At 34.4% G+C, this 24,532-nt stretch overlaps 1 protein-coding gene across 1 annotated transcript in view; it reads left to right on the top strand.

Moving 5' to 3' along the window:
* The first annotated feature begins 5,403 nt into the window (after positions 1-5,403).
* LOC129754204 (neuropeptides capa receptor) overlaps positions 5,404-24,532 on the top strand; it is a 38,722-nt gene continuing 19,593 nt past the window's right edge. The window contains exon 1 of the mRNA XM_055750107.1: positions 5,404-6,742. Coding sequence (XP_055606082.1) covers positions 5,930-6,742 — 813 coding nt within the window. The 5' untranslated portion in view covers positions 5,404-5,929. The remainder of the gene's footprint in view (positions 6,743-24,532) is intronic.

The following is a 24,532-nucleotide window of genomic DNA, read 5'->3' as shown; positions in this document are numbered from 1 at the left end:
TGTATAAAATTTAAAAAAAATAGCATCACAGAAATTGTCACAGAATGTTAGAGTAAAATCACAGATAATCAGAATTATTTTTCTCAAAAACACAGATTTTTTTTCGGCAACCTTGGACACGAGGTGGACGAAATCAACGGGTCAGGCACAATCAATTAAACATGTAATCATTAATCACTATGCATTATTCACTTATTCAAGAAAAAATCACAATTTCACAATAAGAAACTGCTTAAACTGCAAAAATCCCATTTTCACGGCGACGGAACGAAAAAAAACACGTGCGATACCAACAAACCGTCGCCCACTTCTCCTGACAAAAGGAAATCTTTTGATTGCTTCGATTAAGTTATTATGGAAGATTTTGGCGTCAAACCATTTGTCAGATTTTTTCATCACCTTAAGTTTTGGTGATACGACGGGTTAAAATTTTGAAATTGCTCAGTTTTGAGTAAAATCGAACTTTGATAACTGATAGTCTGATATACCTGCATGAATACTTAAAACAGATTTAAAATCTATTTATTTATCATTTGATCAAGGGTTCAGATCTAGTCTAGATATTTAAGTTTCAGAAACACCAAAAGTTGGAGACATAAAAATTCTACTAGTTTTAGAAATTTGAATAGATGAGTTTACCACTATTTCTGACATCATCCAAAGAAGTTTTTGAGTGTTTAATATTGAATATATGAACAAATTCAAAAACTTTGTTGAAAACTGCAAATCGATTTGACTATTGCTTTAAGAAATTATGAAAATTCCATATTGGAAAATTTGACAAAAAAAACTGTAATAACAATTTCTATCGAATTCAAAAATTGCTTTTGGTTTTAGGGAAAGTTGATCATTGAAGAAAACCCTTTATTTTTAAAATCTTTGTATTGTTCTATAGTTTCGCTAAAAGAGTACATAAATGTATTAAGGGGGGGGGGGGGTAGGGTCTAACGGGTAAAAAAAACACCATTTTCATGATTTTTTTCTAGAGCTATCGTTCAAACAAATGTATTCAAATTTTTTGCATTATACAAAGCATTGTTAAAAGAACATTTAGTAATTTTTTCGTAGAAGAATATTGAAAAATGAGCCGGTGACGGAGCACTTTCGAGGATGCCTTTTAGAAAACAGGATTTGCGGTGGACACTGTATCTCAGCACAGAATAATCTGAAGTCAACAAATCAGAGCAAAATATTTTTAATAGATGTTTTTCTGGACCCCAACGTTTTTATTTAACTTAAAAATTTTTTTATGAAATTTTTGTGGCTGTTTAAAGTAAAAACTACGATTTTCACGAAAAAATCCGCTTTTTTTTATCTGTAAAATCTCCCCAAAGTTAAAAAAAAGAAAAGAAAAACGTTGGGGTCTGGTATTTTATATATAGAAAATATGTTCCAAATTTGAAAAGAATCGGATAAGTAGTTTTCAAATGACGATGACCACGGACTTTAAAAATGTGCTTTCGAGAAAAACGCGTTTGAAATTTCTGCTCTTGCTTTCTTGCAGTATTAGATAAGAGGGGATAAAGGCCTATAATTTCTACAGTTTTGCTTCAATTGACTTGAAAATTTGGCCCCAAATTCTTGAAATGTTTTACAATAAGAAAATAAAAAAATAAAAAAAATCGATTTTTTGAAAGTGTTAGACCCTACCCCCCCTTAAATGAATACATACATATTTTCATAAGTTGTGTCGAAAATAAGTGCTGATAGAAATAAACTCTTGCCTCATGGATAAACCCACAAAGCTTACATTATTTGAAGAAATCTTACAACTAGTTTGGGATTGCTTACTTACTCTTTGGGAGCTTTATAAATAAGAACAAATTAAAATTGAAATCTTCATGTATTATTTTACTTGTAATAAATTACATGAGACGGCTTAGCTATTTTTCCAACCTAAACTCAGTTTCAACCTATATTTTATGTTCATTCTTCAATCGTACTCAATACCGGTATTATCGATTTTACCGGTTTTGGCGAAAATGAAATACCGACTTACGGTTTCGTAAAAACGGCTCTGTATTACCATCCCTAGTTTAAAAGGTATTTAAAAGTTTTCCACAATAAATTTTCTTGTGGGATTGTTAGTAGTTTTTCCGGAAAAAGTTGGCGAAACAAAGCGTAGAATATGGTCCCCGAGATGCGAGTGAGTTCGAAAGGATTATGAGGTCAATTTGCATTCCAAGCTAGTAGACACTTCCCAGTTGGGAACATGGGAACGTGTTGCTCCAATGGTTTTCTAAGAATTGACACGTGAAACGTGACTCCGTTGTCTAGCTTCCCCTAGGTCAGTGGTCGGCAACCTTTTGAGTCAGAAGAGCCAAAAGCTTCAAATTTTGAAAATTTCAGAATTGAAAGAGCCACTTTAAAGATTTCTTGTTTTTGTTTTGAACAAAAAAAAAAAAAAAGTTTCAATGGACAAAAGTTTTGCGAAATTAACTTTTAAATCTTTTTGAGTTTTTTCTAAATCTTGGATATTTTAATGCGTTGGCAAATATCGAGTCAAGGAAATTTAAAATCCATATCAAACTCAAATAAATACTTTGCACGATGTTAAAGTGAAAGAGTTGAACCTTTTAACATATTTAGCGTATTTATAACGTCTTTGGCAAAGAAAAGCTATAAAAATAACACAGAAGATAATGAATTAACATAAAAAACATTTCCCCAGATTTAGCTAATCTTTTCCAAAATCCAGGCTAAATTCAACTGAAATTTATGTAGCCAAAAGTATGAATCTTAAAAATCATACTCCTGATTACTGGTTACATATGCAATTCCAAATTTAGAATTATAAAAATTCATGTAATCCAGCGTTTTCAGAATTTCAGGCATCTGTACAATTCAAAATTCTCATTTTATGTCACATGTTATTTTTCAGTATTATTCGTCAAATATAATGAAGAAGCTAAGGCTTATATTATGTGATTTTGTAGCCTTCATTGAAAGTTCGTGACAATTGATAAAAAACAGTCCATTTGAACTGACAAGACCAGTTCAAGGACCCATCAAAAGTTTAGAAACAAAAATTTATAGAAATTAAATAAACGGTAATTACTTAACTCTTAAAAAAAAGTAACTGAAACTTCAAGCAAATTTTAAGTGCTTTTTGCAAATATTGCAGGTATTATACTTGAAATTTGAAATGGGTTAAAACAATCAAAGGTTTACTTTTATAGAATACATTCAATTTCATTTAAAAAAAACTGCTTCGAAGTGAAAGGTAAATTTCGTTATTGTTTGCAAGTATTTTAACTGTGATTAAATTTTCAAAGTGATTTTCAGAATTGAAGTTTGCATTCATTCTCAATGCTGATTCGAGTTTAAAAAGCTGATAATTATAAATTTTTAATTCTCTAGATTTGGAACTTTGTATTTGAATTTCATCTATCTATTCACTTTTCAACTCCGTTATTTATTGAGAAAGCTTTCCAGATTTGTTTCTGTAGATACGTACCCAGGCAAGGAAGATCCGAGTATTGGCTTCGAAATACCAAAGTCAAAATCAGGTAGTATCTGGGCAAATCCACCCAAAATCTAGGTATTTTCCATAAAAAGGCTAAAGATAAGCAGAAAAATGAACACATGAAACACCAAGGCACATCAGCGGCGTTAAAATCGTATCTCACAATTTAAAAAAATCATGTTAATTTATTTCGCTTGAACAAGTTGAAACAAGAAAATTTGGTACTTTGTAAAAATTGTGGATAATCCGGAAGGAAAACGGATTTTTTTCCTCCGGGCAACCGGGAGAGGGCATTTCCAATTTTTTCTTTGAAAATTCGGACAAGCTCGGTTGAAACCGGGCAATATGGAATTCGTTTCGTCTGGAATTGCGTTTCCAATTTTAAATTTTAAATATTTTTCGAAATGGTTGATTAATTAAAATACGATTTTAGGAATTTAAACTGAACATTTTTCATACAGGGCAATCAAGTGATGGCGAGAGCTTAAAATACAAAATTTGATGAAAGATCATCTAAACTTTGATTTTCCTGTGAGGTACAGCTCAACTTTTAGGTTCTATTGATTCAAGAATACACGCGCGTTTTGGAAATAAATTTACTTCGATGTTAGTTTTTGTTTTTTGAAAACAACAGATATGCTAGCAAACGTGAAGAAGTGCAAGGTTATAAACTTTTCTCGTGTAAGAAGAACGATCCATTTTGACTATCAACTAACCGGAGTAAAGCTGGAGAACGTGAAGTCTATTCTCGACCTCGGAGTGAAGATCGACAACAGGCTCACATTTGCTGAACATGTCGCGCTTACTTCTGCAAAAGGATTCGCTGCTCTCGGATTCCTGCGTCGCAACACCAAGGATTTTGATGACGTTTACGCATTGAAAGCCATATACTGTGCATCAGTACGTAGCATCATGGAATACGCCGTCCAGGTGTGGGCTCCAGCTCAGAGGACACAATGTCACCGTCTTGAACGAGTTCAACGCTATTTTTTAAGATACGCTCTACGGCGTCTCCCCTGGAACGACCCGATCCAACTACCGCCGTATGAGGAAAGGTGTGCGCTGATATGCCTAACCTCACTCGAAAAGCGTCGCATCGAACTGCAGCAAGGTTTTATATTTGACATATTGACCAACCGTATTGACTGTGCTTACATTCTACAACGTGTTAATATTTATGTACCAACGAGAACACTGCGACAACGTCAGTTTCTTTCAATACCTCACCACCGTACTGCTTATGGTCAAAACCACCCTATAGACAAGTGTTGTGAACTTTTTAATCTAGTGTATCATTTGTTTAATTTTAATATGTGTAAACGTCGTTTTTAATTAGGTTTAAGCAGAATTACATAGTTTTAAGTCATCAGTCTGTACGGTAATTCAAACCAAAGACGAAATAAATAAATTATATTCTTTGCAGTTACGGTTAACGATAACAATATCCTGATTTCAATGCTAATGCTTCATGCTGTGAAAAGCATAAAAAATTGAAATAGGCTTCAAAAATTTTTTTTATTTTGTCATTTGGTTCTTTCTGCTTGTTTCTACAGCGGATACAATTTTGAAATTTTCTTCTTAAACATTGAAAATTTGTGTGTCAGTTCCCAAAATTTTTGAACATTTTTTTCAAAAATATACATATTAATATTTGAGCAGTGAGCTAAAGAGCCGCAGTTTAATATCCAAAGAGCCGCATGCGGCTCGCGAGCCGCAGGTTGCCGACCTATGCACCTAGGGCAGTAGGTTCTTGTTAATATGCCAGAGAAAAGATGGTGTTCACTTACTGGGTTGAAAGTGAATACGGATGAACCTAACGTGAGTGTCCTTGTTTTTCCGCGCGCCCATCGGATGAACTGGGGGCTTTCGGGTTTGGAGTCAAGTCACTGGCAAAAGAAACCACGTTTCAGGTTCTATGCTTTAGATGCCATTCTGACTTGACCGATGTCGGTTATCGCGGGTGCGGTTGAAAGAAATCTTACTTTCGAAAGATAACGCGTGTTTGGGGTTCCGGTTCCTTGGAGCAGGAAGTTCACTTCTCTGGTTAGTTTTTACAACTGTGATAATTTGGTGTGAATCCCGTGTGAGTTGTTGCAAAGAGGGAAAAAATCTAAAGAAGGGAAGGTGGCCCTCGTGGAAGATGATAGTGGGATAGTGATAGTGGGAAATTACTTTCTTTACCCGCGGGAAAGGTTTGTGATGTAAAAGTTGTTCGGCCTATTGAAATCTATGTGTTGTGTGCTGTTCAGGTCCTTCGCTCGGCTCTTTTTGGCGAAACGAGCATGCCAAGTGGATGAAGTTAGGCTTCCGGGCTAAATATTTGGGATTCCCGGTACAAGGGTTGTGTGTGAATTTCAATTACCTCTGGGATTGAGCTAAAGTGGAAAGTGTTTACCCATATGAGCAGTAGTACTTGGATATGGCTTTATAGTGTCGCTGCAAAAAGGATGAGTGAATTAAAATATGCATAGCAATTCTAGCGGAGTTTCCCTCGGGGAAGGCAAAATTTCCTTAGTGCAAACGGTGTTGTTGCCATTTCAAGCCAACGAAAGCTGGTGGCCTTCGACTGTCGTAGGTGACGAGTTATCCGGATTTTCCGGGGAGGAAGTGAATTCTAGTGTTTTGCTATTAGTCAGTAGTACAATTCCCTCGTGGAGTAACGCAGCAGTCGGTGAAGAGTCCTGGATACAACGAACCACTTATCAGCCGGATTTAAGGAACTACCCCCGAGAAATTTCGGGTCCTGGTCCTAATCTTGATATCGACCAACAAACGTTCCTGTACTACGCAGAGCTCTTGAGTGTCATCAATTTTTACTACATCCCTGCCCTGGTTCTGTTCGGAAGCATCGGCAACATCCTTTCTGTGCTAGTGTTCTTTAAAACTAAGCTGAAAAAGTTGTCTTCCTCCTACTATCTGGCAGCACTCGGTCTCAGTGATACGTGCTATCTTGTGGGGCTTTTCGTGCCCTGGTTGAATCTTATCGACATCAAAATTTACACCCTGGAAGGGTACTGTCAGTTCTTCACGTTCTTCAGCAATTTGTGCAGCTTCCTGTCCGTTTGGTTTGTGGTCGCATTTACGGTCGAACGTTTCATTGCCGTAATGTATCCCCTCAAGAGGCAGACCATGTGCACCGTACGGAGGGCCAAGATTGTGATAAGTGCACTAACACTAATAGGGGTATTTATCAGCCTGCCGGTGATTTTCTTCGCCTCGCCCCAGTACTCGCCGGCCATGAACGAAACCATCTGTGATATGCCTGAGGAATACAAAGTGAGTAGGAACTTTTTCATCTAGCAATCCTTAAAGTTTTAGTTTTTGTCGAAAGTTTTCTGAGGTTTAATTTGCCTCATTTAACCATGCGGAAGAATTATAAAAGGGAGAAGAGCTTTCTGAATGTGGACCAAAATATTAATGAATACGTCTCCACTGTTCGCTTCGTCACCAACCAGCACTCATACAATTACTGAGAAAGAAGATAGATTATCTGGGTACTGGATTTTTTTTAAATTTTCATAGGGGAGAGTGGGGTAACGTGGGCCACTCTAAATATCTCAGCTGTGTGTTCAGATAAAAATCTCAATCCAACTGTTATCGTCGTTGCTGTGCGTAAGCATTTTTTATATATAAGGCTATGATCATTTAGAATCCGGGCAGTTACAAACGTGTGTATTTTAAAAACTGTCAATTTGATCGAAAAACTTTCTATCGAGGAAATGAAGGTGTTAATATGACATTTAGTGTAAAAATATAGAAAAAATATATTTATCAATGATTTAAAGAAATGTTCTAACTTTTTCAAAAAATCTCTTTTTTATCATTGCACACTTTTTGCAGTCATGTATTGATTTTTTTTTACCACAGAAGCAAAACCTTTGCAAAATCATAATATTTTGCACAAACTCACCTGGAAAAAGCAATTGGAATCTGGTTGGAACCTTTTCATGAGTAGGCATCTCGAAGAATTTGATCTCTGAAATCCGGTTTGAACATAATTTTTTTTTGTCCATCAGAACACATCTGTCATATTGCGTAAAAACCGGATGCACAGATAACGATCTTTGGAACTGATCATTATTAGTTATTTACTTGGTGTCTACTAGTCAGGCAACACTTTTTTCCTGCCGGAAATGGATTTTTTTGCATTATTTAAGGAGTCTGTATTCAGTTATCCCCAATAATCATAGCCTTTTTACCATATTTAAGATCAAGGGTTGCACTTCGATGGTTGGTTTGAACTTCGTGTGGATCCTAGAGTTGCTCCTTATAATTCTTAACCATTTGGTCCGAAAAAAAAATCAGAAAAAATCAACAGTTCATGGGCTTTCAAGTCAACAATGAAGAATTTCCGAGGCGCAAAATGCGTAAAAGGAGCAAATTTGTGCATAATTATTTTTACCATGTCTTTTTGCATCGTAAATATCTCAAACACACGTTAACTTTAAAATCAATCAAAAATAGGCAAGATTGTCCATTTCATAACCAACACAACGCTATTAAAATTTTACATATCCCAGCTCTATTAACTTAGCTATCACCGAAATAAAGTGTCCGGATTCTAAATGCAAATCATAGCTTGTGGGGAATCATGTGAAACCTATAGTTTGGTGTTTTTATACACATTCAGAACTTAAAATACGTTTTTCTTATCTGCAAAGTTTTCTTATGCCAAATGAAGGGTTGTGAAAAATATTTGTTCGTTTTTTTCCAATACGATAGAGACGAACAAAAATCCTATATATGGAATTTTGCCGAAACATTCGCGAGCCAGGAATAAGGAACTATTCGATCATACACAACTCTCTTTTTTTTATTTCCTCATCTGAAATTGCTTTAAAATAACTAAACGAATTCTGAAATTTCAGTTTTTGGTCAACTCATAGACTTTGTACGTAATCTTGTCAATTTTGATTTGGTGGCCAACGTTTCCCCGCAGTTTTTCAAAATAAAAAATTAGCCTTTTATAGTACAGTCAGAGCTCGTGAAATTCATACCTATTAAAAAAACAAAACAAACAAAAATGCCTAATAATACCTTAAGAATGTAGAAACCTTTCCATTTATTTTTTCTTTTTATCTTTTATAAAAAAGAAGTTGTGAAGCAAAGAAAAAAAGTGGCCCATGATACTCCACTCTCCCCTACATACGGCAGAAATATTCGCAGTTTTGTAAAATTCAGTCCTCTGTTATTCTGAGAAATCTCACAGTGCTCTCTCATGCTTTTACATGTTCATAAATGTAGCAGTACTTATTGATACAGAATCGATTTCTAAGTTTTTAAAACTGTTTTCAAAAGAATTTTCACGTCATGAATTAATTTTAGTAAATTTTGACTTACTTCTCTAGCTTTGAGTATATGGTGTTTCATAAAAAGAAGAATAGTCCATTTTAAATTATAACAAAAAAGACGTACCGTAAAATAGGGTCATTCGGAACAATTTTTCACTAATTCCGTAATATTCCTGTTGAATGCTGTTCATTCTGGAATGCTGCTTTCAGATGCTGCTGCTTTAAGATGGAGTATTTTGTTGACCTGAATCAAACTTAATCGAAGAAGCTGAAAGGGGTTTTTATGTTCACCTCTGTTGCTCTTTCATTGAGAAACTCGTAAACTTAGAAACAGTTCAACAATAAAATTACGTTTATTTAAGCTTCCATCATTTGAAAGGCAAATCAGCGCCTAATTTTTAGAATAGCAGATATTTTTTGGTTTTTCAATCCCCAGTAATGACTTTTTTTCACCCACACTTAAATTCGAAGAAATTTGTATGGTGGTGCCTAACTCCAAGGGTGAATAAACTCAAATAAAACTTAGATTTTTGTTTGAAGACATCCTGCGATAAATGGAAGATCTATTGTTCTAGGATAAAATTGCCAAAATCTTTTCAGCGCGTATCCGGGCCGGACAAACCGGACAATATTTATAGAAAAACCTGGCAAAATCCGGGCATTCGATTTGAAATTGACGACCATAAATCCGGGCAATATCCGAGAAAAAATTTTCCAAACCTAGAAATTCCTCAACAAAAATCAAGAAAAAAAAAATTAAAAAATAATTTTTCATCAAAACTAATCGTTAGATTTTGAACCGTATTTTAGGCTTTCAAAAAACATTTCATGATTATTTTTATAAAACTTGTTCAAAAAATTTCGTTTTGGAGGTTTTTGTTGTTTTTTTTTTGATTAATTTGCCAAATAAAGTGAATAAATCCGGGCAAAATCCGGGCATTTTTCAATAAAATCCGGGCATCCCGGCCGGGCCGGACATTTCTCAATTTTAGTATTAAATATCCGGGCAAACCCGGATAAAGCCGGGCAATCTGGCAACCTTATTCTAGGATCATCTTAAAAGAAAATTTCCTTTGATTCTACATTATTTTCCACGGTTTTTGGGGATTTGAAACACTTTTGTGGATATGCCCGATTGACCCCACGATTAGGGGGCCAAATAATGTTTAGTGATCATGTGTCACCATTCGAAGGGGGTGGGAAAGGGGGGGAGGGGGGTCTGGTGTTAATAATTTTTGTATTAGATTTTTCAAAATTTAAAAAAAAATCGTTAGGTTATCTACAATATTTTTCCAGAGCTTCTTCATATCAGTGATAGGCTCACAAATATTTTTAAAGGTTTCTCATTTTGCAACTTTGCATTTGAATAAAAAACAAACATTTGAGAAAAGTGTTTATTAATTATTTCTTGTAATTCAATACTGATTGTAAAACTCCAATATTTTATTTAACTCAACCGTGTTTCGATCATAATCAGATTCTTATAGGTATGAAGCTTTTAGAACTTTATTTTGCGATTTTTTCTTGAATTCATAGCTCTCATACAAGATTGTTTTTTGAACTGGAATAGGGGAGATGAAGGCATAATGAGCACCCAGGGCATAATGAGCACTCCTTTTTTCTACATAAGTACGTATTTTCTTAAACAAATTTTCATAAGGACTTGTTTCGTACTAACCATAGTATTAATTTTTCACCAAAAAAGAAATATACTTTTCATCTTTACAGAAATATTGAATAATAACCAGCTAGGTTCTCAAGTGACGAAAATATTATAATTTTTGAGCACCACCAAATAAGCTTTTATGACGTTTAAATCATCTTGATCTGAAATGTACGCACTGCAACATGATCTACACATTGTTTCTTAATTTACAACATCATAAAATTTTTAATTTTTCACTTAAATCAATTTTAAAACGCTTTCTTACTTTAATTTGTTCACTAGAGGCGAACAGAGAACTATCTATGAAGGCATAATGAGCATTTTCTGCCGGGGAATCTAGCAGCGAACTCAACTCGATGAAGTCAACTGAATAATAGAGCTACAGCTTGGCTTGTTTCGTCTGTCGATTTGGCCTATTGGTAAGGTGTCGGAGAGGTAATCAGTACACTCGAGTTCGATTCCTGTTCGAGGGGATTTTTTTTTTGCACATACCACATGATTGATTTTTTTATTGTTACATTATACGGCTAATAGCATCAAAGCATCATCCGTCAAACAAAACACCAGAAACATAATGTATGAGCTTGTGTTAATTTTTTGAATTCTACAAACAGACCTAGATTATTTTGTTATTGCTTTGTTTGATGAACCTCACCGTTTAGTGCAATCATGATCATGAATGATAAATGAAAAAAAAATCACCTCGACCAGGAATCGAACTCGAGCCTACTGATTACCTCTCCGACATCTTACCAATAGGCCAAATCGTCAGACGATACAAGTTAAGCTGTAGCTCTATTACTCAGTTGGCTTCATCGAGTCGAAATGCTGCTAGAATCCCCGGCAGAATACGCTCATTATGACTTAATTAATGGTGCTCATACTACAGTGACTGGTTTTCAGCTTTCGGCAAAAATTTTTAAAATGCATTTTTAAACGTTTTTATTTACTTTTTCAAGTTTCATCCAATTAGGCAATAGACTATTTGAGTGTCTGAACACGAAACAATGATGTAATTCACATATTACAGCTGTTCTCTATGGTTAAATAAGCGTTTTCCTTAAGATGGCCATTATGCCCCCATCTCCCCTAAATGTACAAGTACCAAATTTGCAACGAATGATTCATGAAAAAGTAATAATCGTTTTTATTTCTTTATAAAAACTTAATTCCCAAATTTTTTGCATAACTTTCAAATATATGAAAAAAAAAATGTAAAATTATGGATTAATTTCTGGTGGTTTACATCATGCTTTATTAAAGAGTCTTCATCAGATGTAATTGAAAGAACCAAATTTTAAGATTCAGAGTGCATTTCTACTTAAAATCAGATGCTAGATTTTTATTGTGTGGATGGAAAAATTTAACCATTGGCACCATTTTGGTTCAAATGTTATATAAACTGAATTTGGAAGGTTTTCGCTTCCTCCACTCGTTTGTTTGTCAGATTTTGACTATCACCTCTAGTTTAGATTGGATATTGCGTAAAATTAATCAGTCTAGCTGGAGTGACATCAATCATTGATAACTGAGGAAGTAACTCACCTACAGTACCGTTCATAATTGTGTTGAAATTGGAAGCACGTGCACTGTCATTTCGACTTTATAACTTTTCAATCTGATGATATTTTTTTATTAAATTTTCTACGTAAGCTAGATCAAATTTCAGACTAATACATGTCGAAAACGCAGGTTGTAGTGGTGGAATAGAGTTTTCTTTATTCAGGTTTTATCATCAAGTCACTAAAATATAACTAATTACATTAGCGATGGCTATTGTCGAACTTATTTTCAGTTAAATATATTCCCTAACCGGGAAAGTACTCATTGTTGTGTTCTAGTCTTTGAATCATAGACATTTGAAATTACATACTTTCACAATTTGTGAAAGGCGGCTGAATTCTAAATCTTTCAAAAAAGTTATGAGAAAATAAGAAAATGTAATTAAGTGTCCCCATTCTCCCCTATCACTGAATCACTTATTCCTTCACATTAAAACAGCATTTAAAAATGCTTACTATCCCTTCTTGTCTCTGAAAATTCTTAATGAACGTAAATTTTTATAAGGGGCCGTTCACTTATTACGTAAGCACAATTTTGGAAATCTTATACCCTCCCTCCTCCCTCCTCCCCCCTCTGGTAAAATAAAGTAAGATTTTTCAAAACCTCTGCTTACCCCTCCCCACCCTTGTAAGATCTTACGTTTTTCATGCTTTGAGAAAATGACACGTTTTTTTTACAAACATATCTGGAAAATTTAGAAAATGTAACATGCATGCTTCAAACCAGAGCACTTTTCAAGTAAAACTTTATAACTGCATTTGAAAGGCACAATTTCTACAAAACGTCATTAACGGTAATAAAAAACATCATTTAACCCTCATCCGCACTAGATTTCGTTACCCTTATCAGCACTAGGAGTGTCAATTTGACACTCCGAGCTCTAATAGTTATAACTTTTTTCATATCAAACCGATTTCAACTAAATTCATATCACTAGAAACCTTGTAATGTCAGTAAAATAAGTTTGGAACATCATATACAGCTTAAGCCATCAGTTTTCTAGTTATTCAGCAGGAAAGAAAAAAAAATCCGAAAAAACATGCCTCAGAAAAATTATTGAAATTTAATTACATTCCAATGAAATTCAACAATTAACGCTGTGAGATTTCACAAAAATATGAAATTTCGAAAAATTCGAGTAGGACCCAGCTGATGTCGCTTACTCTGGCAGAACTGCGGAATCATTCGAGGATTGTGCTAATCTGTTCGCCGACTTTTTCCAATCAGTCTTCCAAAATGAAAACGAATTACCCTCGGATCTACCCGCTGCATTTTTATCGCCATATAACGTAAATATTCCCAGTCTTAGACTATCTGTCACTGAAGTCTATGGTGCATTGATCGCAGTGAACAATTCAAAAGGACCTGGACCTGACAATCTGCCCCCGTTGTTTGTAAAAAACTGTGCAGCTGCCATAGCGATTCCTCTTACAAAATTTTTTAACTTGTCTCTGTCCTCTGGAATGTTCCCACAAGTGTGGAAAATGGCGTCGATTACGCCGGTTTATAAGAACGGAAGCACTCATAGTGTCGAAAATTATCGTCCTATTTCTATTCTTAACTGTTTGGCGAAAGTGTTCGAGACCTTCGTATACGATGCTGTTTACCCGTCCGTGAAACAATTAATTAGTGACGCCCAGCACGGTTTCATGAAAAAACGATCATCTACCTGGAACCTGATGACATTTACTAATTTTTTTATGCCAAAAATCGAGAAACGTCAGCAGATAGATGTTGTATACATTGATTTCTCTAAAGCCTTTGATCGAGTGCCTCGCAGGTTACTAAATAATAGAGAAACTCCGACGCTTGGGACTATCTGAATGGATTACACCTTGGTTTGCGTCGAACTTGAACTCCCGCACAGCATATGTCAGAGTGAACTCCTACTGCTCTTCGAATTTTGAAATACCGTCAGGTGTACCACAAGGTAGTCATCTTGGACCGTTATTATTTATTCTTTTCGTGAACGATTTGTGCGATCGAATGACTTCATATAAACTATTCTACGCAGATGATTTGAAACTTTTTCGGTCAATTACGTCTTCGCTAGACTATATTTTACTACAGAATGATCTGAACGCTGTTACGAGATGGTGCATGACAAACAATATGCTGGTTGTGGAAGAATAGTATGGCGGTAATTGAAAATGATTTAATATCGAAATAAAAATGTGCCCCAAATTGAAATATTCTATAATTGGATTGTCCATAAATATAAATTGAGAAATTATTTATGACCGTGTATTAAATTATATTACACGGCAAAAATAATAAACTCAACCGCCACTTTTTTGTACGCATCTCGGACAAAAAGTGCAGGGACTCAATGTTAAGTTTAATGCATTAAACTCAACTTCAAGTTTAGCGTGTTTAACTCAACGTTAAGTTTAATGCACTTTACTCAACGGAAAGTTTTTTCTTGTTTTCTTGCCGGTGCGTAGAATCGTAAGATCGTAAAAATTAGCGATTTCAATCGAATCCAAAATGAAAAAATGGATGGGAGTTAATTTTAATTTCTTTATTTGTTGGTTCATTATAAATGTATTGCTTCCGGACAACATTATTCACTCAACCTTTTTGAGAGCAACGATAACATTGGTGGCGGCAGTAGGTCCAGCACATTTGACTCTAACCGGACGTTGCAAGCGCCGCTGGGCACTGGCCTATTGGAGACTGTTGGCTATATCATGACCGGCCGTCGGAATTCGAATTCTCCCACAACGCTGAACACTTCACCCAGGATGAAAAGCGCGTCTAGGTGGAGATTTTCCATGGCCGGCGATTCGTATCCGGTCAAGAATCCCAACTTTCGGGATAGCTTCCAAATTTGCTGCCGATCGTTGCGGGTGGAAACTTCGATTACCTAAAACGGATTATGAAAACATAATTTATTATTTGTTTAGAAGATTTTTTTTCAAATTGATCGTAATGATCTTTAGCCAAATTAAAATTTGTCTAAACTAAAGTTAATTACCTTAATTAATCAATTAAATAAAATTAACTCACCATCATATCATCGTCCATAAACGGTTTCGAGTAAAATTGTGTAACCCCGATCGATCAACATAATCTGTCCGTGCATCGTGAAGTTGGACCAGTTGGGATTCATTTGCATGCAGCGGAAGTTGAACAGCTCACTCAGACGCTTGGAGGACACAGACAAAATATTTTCAAGCAACTTCCGTATGCTGTTCCTTTGAACCATTTTTTCCGGAAATCAGCAGTTCCTGGTAAACAAAGAAAATTGTTACGGTTAAAATAATTTGAATTGTTATTACTTACCTGATCTGGAAGCGGGGTCTTTTTCTTTGATATGCTATTTCTGTGCGGTGCAGAGTTCCGGCCCCAAACCATCGGTGGGGAATCAGGCGTGCATCATAGCCAATTGTAGACCGATTTCTCCTCAATATGCAGCACATCCTGCGGGGAAGATTAAACTTAGTCCCTTAAATCGTTTTATCACCTTTCTACTTACTTGATATGGTTTCCTCCAGAGGTGTTCCAAAACCATTCTGTCTGGAGAAAGAAATCGTCTTCCGGGAGAGCCGGAAGTAACCGAAGTCGACCTGCGCTGACTTGCTGGATCTCGTTTAGAGGGAAAATTTATGAAATGACTTGCAAGATTGCACTTCCGGATAAAATTTTTCGCGAATCAGTGCAAAACAAGGCATCAACAACGCTTCTAAAAAAACAAAATGGCAAGTGCAAAACTACTCACTTGAAAGTTTAATGGGATAAACTTTTGAGTTGCGTACAAAACAAGAAACTATGCAAACAAAAGAAAATGCCAAAAAACTTTCTGTTGCGTAGAAATTACTTACTCGCTAAGTTTTTGAAAGTTTCCGTGTAGATATAGGGTAAGTGAGCCTAATTTCGCTATATTTTGTCAGAGGTTTTTAGATTTGATATTATTACGCCGAATCTTTAATACTTAGATACACAATTTTTTGATAACTAAGTTCCAAATTTTTTTCTGAACTCTATTTTAGTCTGAAATAATCATTTCAAGCCTTAATTTACGAAAAATATCATGTTTAATAAAGTGTGTCGATGTTCCTAATATGGCACTAATTGTTCCTAATGTTAACATATGGGTGTTCCTAATGTTAACAAATGAGGAAAAATGTATCAGCTTACCCAATATTACACTATTTGTTCTTGATTTTGCATATGGGTCTGTTTTTTTTTAACACTTTAATGAGAAAAATCTCAAAACTCACCTTTTTATAAACTTAACAACGTTTTTGGAATATGAATAGAGAAATAAGGACTATTTAAATCCTACACAATATTCCTTTACGCTAGTTTTGAAGAAAATAGAGGATGTTGAGCTTTTTGAAGTTCAAACTTTTACTTTTCCAATGGATACATATATTATACATTATACATCAAAAAGTAGAAAATTCATCGTAATGGATACAAATAAGTTCAGTCAAATTGAGTATCATACAACAGCATGGTTCGATGCAACATTTGTGTACCACAACACTTATTCAACTTTTATTTTAATATAATGGAATAAAATTATCATTTATTCATAACAAAATTATGATGCCATAGTTTCTCACATTGTGAGATAGTTTTTTAAAGTTTTTGATTCTCATAGAAAATTTGAAAAATCGAAATTTTTGCATTTTTGATGCTGTAAAAACTTTACACAATGTGACAGATTGGCTTAATGATATTACCTACAAACTCTATATTGATTTTATCATCCTATATCAACAATGTTGGTGTATAAATATTTTTCGGACAATCATTTAATTTAAAAAAAAATTAAAATTCCGTTACCAGTCTTGGCTAAAATGCATCGACATGCAATTCAATGATTCACATTTTAAATGTTGTTTCCATATGCTTGAATATGATGTAAAATTGTTGTATTTTTTATCCCTGAATGTATACAGCTCCCTTATGCTTTCTTTAAAAAAAAATCTTTGACAGAAAAAAAATGTTAACTTTAATTCTTACAAAATCATAAATAACTGCAGATCGTGCTTTATGCGTAACGACATCACAAATATGTCAAAAACTAACTATTCAAACTTTTTTTTTGATTTTTCATTAAAAACAAAGGTTTTTGCAACTTACCCCTTGTTCTTAGTAGGGTGAAAATCGCATGTTTTGTAAATTTAAAAATAACTGGTGGAACCAACTATTTTTCTGACTACGTTAGTTTGATGTCCCATTAACCTTAAAACTTTTGATATACAAACGGTAGGATTATCTGTGGACATTAGGTTTCTAGAAGCCATTGAAGTTGAAAAGTGTTGCATGAAGCTCCAGATGACGGTATACAACGTATTTTATTGAGTTTTTTTTTAAATTTTTTCTTTCGATTCTGTTCTCGTTGAGAAGCTCTCTGTAACAGTGTAACTTGATGGTTTCCTTCTCTGTCGCGAAAGGTGCGTTCTTTACAACTTGGCGAAAATAATTTTTCAACAGTTTTAGCTTTGAGATACACTGAAGTATAAAAAATCATGTTTTATTAGCTCAAAACAGTTTATTTTAACAGATCGGTGAAAATTAAGTTCAAACACAATTCAATCAATCAAATTTATCTCAAATACATTCTATGACTTTGATATAGTTTGGAAAACTTTGACTATGTCCATAATTAGGAACACATTGAAAATAGTGTTCCTAATTGTGGACATATGCTTTTTTCAGCTTTTACAAGAAAAAAACATGGTTCTAACATACTTGTTAATTAAATCATGATTAAAAACAATCCGACGAAAAATTTCAAAAAAATCGGTTGACAAATTCAGCTTTAATCTTCCATTTCTGAACAGGTGTTTTTTTTAGAAATTTGCTAACAATTTTATTCTATTTGGACATACTTTGAAACAAACTGGATTTTACGAAAAATCCTGTGAGTTAGAAAACTAATTTGTTTGTAAAATGAAAGTTCACATGATCCGTTACATTATAATTTTTTTTTATAATTGTGATAAGTGAAAAATAACGTCATAAACAGTCAAATTTGAAAAGTATGTTAACATTAGGTACACATGCCAAATTAGGAACACCTACCCTAGGTTTGTGATGCTGAGCGTGCATCCGACAACACATAATCGAAGGTAGGATCAACTATTGACAGTTGTGTTAGTGAGATGTTAGTTTGTGTTAGCGAGATGTTTGGTATAGATATATACTGAGAGCTCATGAAATGTGCGGTGTCTGTACAATATAAAACCAGAGATTTATTAAAGTGTTAGTGTCGAAAGATGAGTAGGTTTCCGATACTCTTGCATGTCAGTCAGAGAGTCAGTCTATAAACTAGTTTTGGAAACTGAGGTCGCGTAAACGAAGTTTGTCGCGGTAGAGCCAAAAAAAGAAAAGGCCATAGTTAGGTTACCACACTGGTGAATGTTGAAAAATGGAAAATAGTGAGTTTCTCAAGATCACGCAACTTACTTCGTTATGATTACTTTATGAGCAAACATTCCCTCGAAAGGATTGAAACAATCAAGGACCTAGGAGTTACATTTGATAGTCGGTTGAGATTCCACACGCACATTACTACTATAACTGCAAAGGCTTATGCAATGCTTGGTTTCCTTCGTCGAAATACAATTCATTTCAACGATGTATACACCCACAAAACGCTTTATTGTTCGATCGTCAGAAGCATTCTTGAGTAGGCAGCTCCTATTTGGGACCCGTTCCAATCGACGGTAAGTCAATCCATTGAAGGTGTTCAACGAGCCTTTAGCCGCTTCGCTCTTCGGAAACTTAGATGGAATCCTGAAATCGCTACTCCATATGAACATCGCTGCAACCTTATACATTTGAATACGCTTGCCAGGAGAAGAAAATTTTTACAGTGTTTGTTCACATACGACATATTGAGCGGAAACATCGACAATAAGTTACGGTCTTCAACAAAGTTGTTCAGCGGAAAATTTCCTAAAGGAAATTTATAAATTGGCACAAAAACCATTACCAGGCTCGGTTCCACAAAAGAAACAAAAATAATGTTGATTTTTCAGTACAAAATATTCAATTTTTCCATACAAACCTAAAAGTTCAAATTCACTCATGTAAACGTTACTTAAAAATTCTGCAAAAAATCATGGATGAATTTTGGACCAAAATGAAGCTTTTGAGACCCCAGGGTTTGAAAAATTCAAAAATGACCCCAAAATCGACTCAGTCTACTACTATATGTACATACACTGCCGGCCAAAAGTTTGGGATCACCCACTAAAAAACATGCAAATTTTGATCGTTCATATCTCAGCCGTCTTAGGACATATTGAAAATCTTCTGATCTCATTTGAAAGATTATGAGCAATAGCTATCTCGGAGGTATTTTGCCCAAATATAATGTTTTAGTTTTGAACTTAAAACTCAACCTAAAGTTATAACATTTTCAAAAAATCGCACTCAATATTCAAAGCCGATCATCTCGGGATAGGGTGGACCAAATCTCAAAATTTGAGTGGCATTAGAATTCCTGTTCTTTACTTCTCAAAACACAATCAAAAAATTTTTTGAAAAAATTCAAAAACGTATTTTTAATCAATAAAATAGACACTTGAGTTGTCGTCCAAAAGTTTGGGATCACCTCTTTGTATGGTGAGTTTGGGATCATTCTTATAAAAACATGCAAATTTATTTTATTCATATCTTTCTCATCTAACATCGTATTGCAGATCTGAAAGGTTCATTTGGAAGCTAAGGAATTGTTATTTTTTAATAAATTCATTCAAAAATTATATTTTGAAGTGATAACCATAAAAAATCACCTGAAATTTATTGTTTTTTTTTAAAGTTCCCAGATTTTTTTTATAGTTCTCACCTTAAAATATAATTTTTGAACGAATTTATTAAAAAACAACAATTCCTAAGCTTCCAAATGAACCCTTCAGATCTGTAATACGATGTTAGATGAGAAAGATATGAATAAAATAAATTTGCATGTTTTTATGAGAATGATCCCAAACTCACCATACAAAGAGGTGATCCCAAACTTTTGGACGACAACTCAAGTGTCTATTTTATTAATTAAAAATGCGTTTTTGAATTTTTTCAAAAAATTTTTTGATTGTGTTTTGAGAAGTAAAGAACAGGAATTCTAATGCCACTCAAATTTTGAGATTTGGTCCACCCTATCCCGAGATGATCGGCTTTGAATATTGAGTGCGATTTTTTGAAAATGTAATAACTTTAGGTTAAGTTTTAAGTTCAAAACTAAAACATTATATTTGGGCAAAATACCTCCGAGATAGCTATTGCTCATTATCTTTCAAATGAGATCAGAAGATTTTCAATATGTCCTAAGACGGCTGAGATATGAACGATCAAAATTTGCATGTTTTTTAGTGGGTGATCCCAAACTTTTGGCCGGCAGTGTATGTAACAAACGGAAGTTATACGGTTTATAGAAATCTTCTTGTTTTCTTCTATGTAATCGTATTAAAAAAAATTCTGCATGAAGGAAGTAATTGTATGTCATTAGCAGAATAATAGTATTTCAAGTATTTCAGTCTAATATGGTTACTCTTATGGTATCACTTCACACAGTTTTAAGTGTCTTGAGGATCACGTAGTTAGACCTAACTGTTTTGTTTTAATTTAATTTTGAGTCATCATTTAGATCAATATGTGATATGGTGATCAGAAATAAATAACAAATAACTTTCATTTTTGTCTTTTTCAAATTTGTCATTCCATCAATATGTATATCAAATGGCGTGTCATAGTACTTTGAAATATACAAGGTAGGCTATTCCGCTCTCTTTCAACGTATTGGTAAGAGGCCCCAAAAAATAGTTATGGAAAAAACTGGCAAATGTATGGAATTTTTCAGAAAATCATTTTTTTCTTAAAACTGACAATCATTAAAATTATGAGAAAAATATGCATTGATGCATTTTAATGCAACGAACGATATTTGGCTTTTCAAAATCGCTTTAAGTAATATGCAACGGGCTTTTGGTTGATTTAAAACTAAAATTTGGTGATTATTTTGCCTTGTGTGGTCTTTTTCATGTGCAGTTTGAACAAAAATTCAAACAAATTGATTTTTTATCACAGAAATATGAAGTATTTTACATCTTTATCAAGTTTTGAATATAGAAAGAAGAAAATATTTAATTTTTTGCTCTCAAAAAAGAGAGACGGTGATGAAAGTTTCTTTTGAATGCTCATTATTTATGGTTCAGATCCGAAAATCCAAAGCAAAAAATAGTTTCCGATGAGCTTAAAGAATCAATCTTTAATCTGAGGCCCTTTTCAAAGGAATCGAATGGCTATTGCCGTAGAAATTAATAATTTTGATTGCCATTCTATATAAAACTGCCAAATTTTCATAACTATTTTTGTTGGTATGCAAGCATGCTGTGTACATACACGGAGCTTTCAAGTGAGGTTAAGCGCAATGGCCTACCTGTTATATTCCATGTACTATGATGGCGTGTAAGGATATAAAAGGAAAAATCGTCAATTTCTAGCAGGCTTCGGATTCATTAGAGAGCATACACCCTCGGAGCTAAAATCTGCTCCCAGGAGTCCAGGAGTTTGGGAGTTCCTCCTCTATGAGTGGTACTGCTCTGCCTCTTTTATTATTAGCTAGTGTATCTGATTTTTGAAATGTTATCTTCAATTTTTGTTGGTTTGAATAAAAACTGTAACCACCAGTTGTTTTCCAAAAAAAATAAAATAGTAATATAAAAAAGGAACAAAACGAAAACATTGAAGCGTATTTTCCTTGAAAAATCGGTTAGATTCGATCCAGAAATTTTTTAATCCATACTACAAACTCAGTAATTGTTGTAAAGATTTGTTATATGTTGTTATATGATGTCATGTCTTCACTTTGTTAAATCGTTTACTGAAGAAAATTAAATGCTGATAAAGTGTTTGCCAAATTGTTTTGGCAATTGCCTTGCATGTTAGGACTTTCGGAAATCCCTCCGGGAAAGTTTCCTCCTATCAGGGTTCGGTAATCTGAGGCATGCCGAAATGATCCTTTTGTGCTGTTTTTATCCTCTCTATGGGGCATTGCATTGTCGTTTCATGATTTCACACTTGTGGCACTTGAGAACACGTAAGCAACAAGAATTTGTGGAATTTCTCATGCTTTCCCGGCACGAGGATGAGGGTAGCATTTTATTTTCGTTATCATCATACCTACTGTATGTTGAAAAGAAGAATTTTCCTGAAGGAGCAACCGACATTAGCAGATGGGCGTTTCCACACCGCAAGGATATTATTTTTGATACGATACAAGGGTCTTTTTTCTAGTAGGTATGTATTTATTTAGAATATATGTTAGCGTTGTTTGGTATTTTTTTCTGGTTTTTATTACCTTAAATGATTGACAAATCAAACCATTTCAGAATCAACTGCACAATTGAATTTCTAGACCATTTAAACATTAATTCATAGTTCAGAATGCTTGATTGCGTAAATCCCGATCGCTTAGACTGGAATTCATAGCTTTTCAGTAATCTACGTATCGATATTTAAAATCCTGGATAAAAGAATATACAGAATTCATTTTTAGCATTGAAAAATTCTTCCATTTAAATGAAATAAATAAATCGAATAAAAAATTAAATTTTTAATTTAATCGTTATGACACTATTCAAATACTTTTCACTTCTTTTTTTTTTTGAAAAAAAAGCTTCCTAAAGCTTAGTTCATTTATAAATGAGACAATTACGAATGCGTTTATCTAAAAAAAACCATACATTTGATCGAAATACTTTCTATGAAGGAAATAAAGGTAATTTAATGATAATTAAAAAACAAATAGAAATTAAAATATTTATTAATTTTTATACGAAATATATCTACTTTATTCATGGTATCTCCAATTTTTCTCAGTTATGATATTGATCAGTTTTCCCACTAGGTAATACTTCGTCAAATCTGTATTTTCGGTGGCTGCATCCTCCTCTTTCAATTTTTGCTCTTTTTTGGCCCAACAAATTAACAAAACTTGATTATTTTTGTGCCACTTACAACGTTTACATTGGAATGCCTGCTGGCAAAATCTGACAAAATTTAAGCAAACCCATCATGAGATTGAATTTTTAGATTCATCGCTTAGTTGGGATCGAGGTTGCGAAATATATGTACATACAAGGGTAGTTTTACTAAGCTTTTAAAAAGAGCGAAAACCAACGTTTTTGTTTTGAAAATTGTTATTTTTTCACAGGAGCAGAGTTTTATCTCTTTATTTCATTTAATGTTCCCGCGCCGATTCTCCGGCGCAGAGGGCCGTGGTTAAAGACCACCACTGTCGATGATTCGGAGCCAGCGTCTTCACTTGGACCCAAACAAGATTATTGTCGACAGTTCGGATTTCGGCGGCTAGGCTTCTCCGCCACGGGTTTCTGGGTCTGCCTCTCCTTCGATGTGCTTCGGGATTCCAGTCAAGCGCCTCTTTGCAAATCTCGTTCTTATCTCTTCGCAGCGTGAGCCCAATTCATCTCCACTTACGTTCCCGATTCTCGATTTCTAGCGCCTTTTGATGACACCGGCGATGTAGTTCCTCATTTGAGATCCAGTTACCAGGCCACCAAGCGCGGTTGATGTTCCGCAGGCAGCGATTCACAAAAACTTGCAGTTTTCACGTCGTCACCGCATATGTGCATCAAGTTCCATACCCGTACAACATTACGGATTTCAGTTTTATGTAAAACTGAAAATTTATAGAAATTCAAAAATCCGATAAAAATGCCCTCTTCGATTGTTAGAAAAATCGTCCTCATTTCAAGTTGCTGTTCTGTTAAAGCAATATACAATACCACGTGTTTTACTCTAAATTTTGGAGTACACTTACATCACTGACCATACTGACCGGACTCTCGATTTCATTTGTTGGATAATTTTTCCAACAGTACGCAATATCGATTCCAGAGTGCGCATCGATCGATTTGAAGAAATGCTTTCCCAGTTTGTGTCACCCAACTTTCGAAAAAAAAAGGCAATTCAGACGATAAAATCGGGCTAAACATGTACATTTTTCCTACAGGGCATTTCGGAAAAATGGTAGGATCGCCACCTACCGTCAGTATTGCGAACCTGCTAAATTTGACGACAAAAATTAGTCAGAAAATGATCGAATTTTTGTTCTAAGTGTCCTGTCAGTATGATCAGTGCTTACACTATGAATCAAAAATTTCATAGTTTTCACATTTCAAATCAACTTTTTTTCGACAGGATATAAATTGTAAAGAAATTGAAACAACTTGAGCACCACTGATTTTCGGTGAGTGATACACGACTAACTTAGGAATTATCTTAGACTCTAAACTTACTTTCACAGACCATTACAATACTATCATCCATAGGGCAAATAACATTCTGGGCTTTATTAAGCGCTTTTGCTTTAATTTTCAAGACCCATACACAATAAAAACACTATATATTGCCTATGTAAGGTCTTTACTGGAATATTGCAGCGTTGTTTGGTCCCCTTATTCAATTTCACACGAAGAAAGAATAGAATCAGTACAAAAGCAATTTCTACTATATGCCCTTCGTAAATTAGGTTGGACATCATTCCCACTTCCATCATATAAA

Source organism: Uranotaenia lowii, chromosome 3, assembly GCF_029784155.1.
Source record: "Uranotaenia lowii strain MFRU-FL chromosome 3, ASM2978415v1, whole genome shotgun sequence".
NCBI lineage: Eukaryota > Metazoa > Arthropoda > Insecta > Diptera > Culicidae > Uranotaenia > Uranotaenia lowii.
Note: the sequence above shows the minus strand (reverse complement) of the source record. Positions and strands in the feature narration are given on the sequence as shown.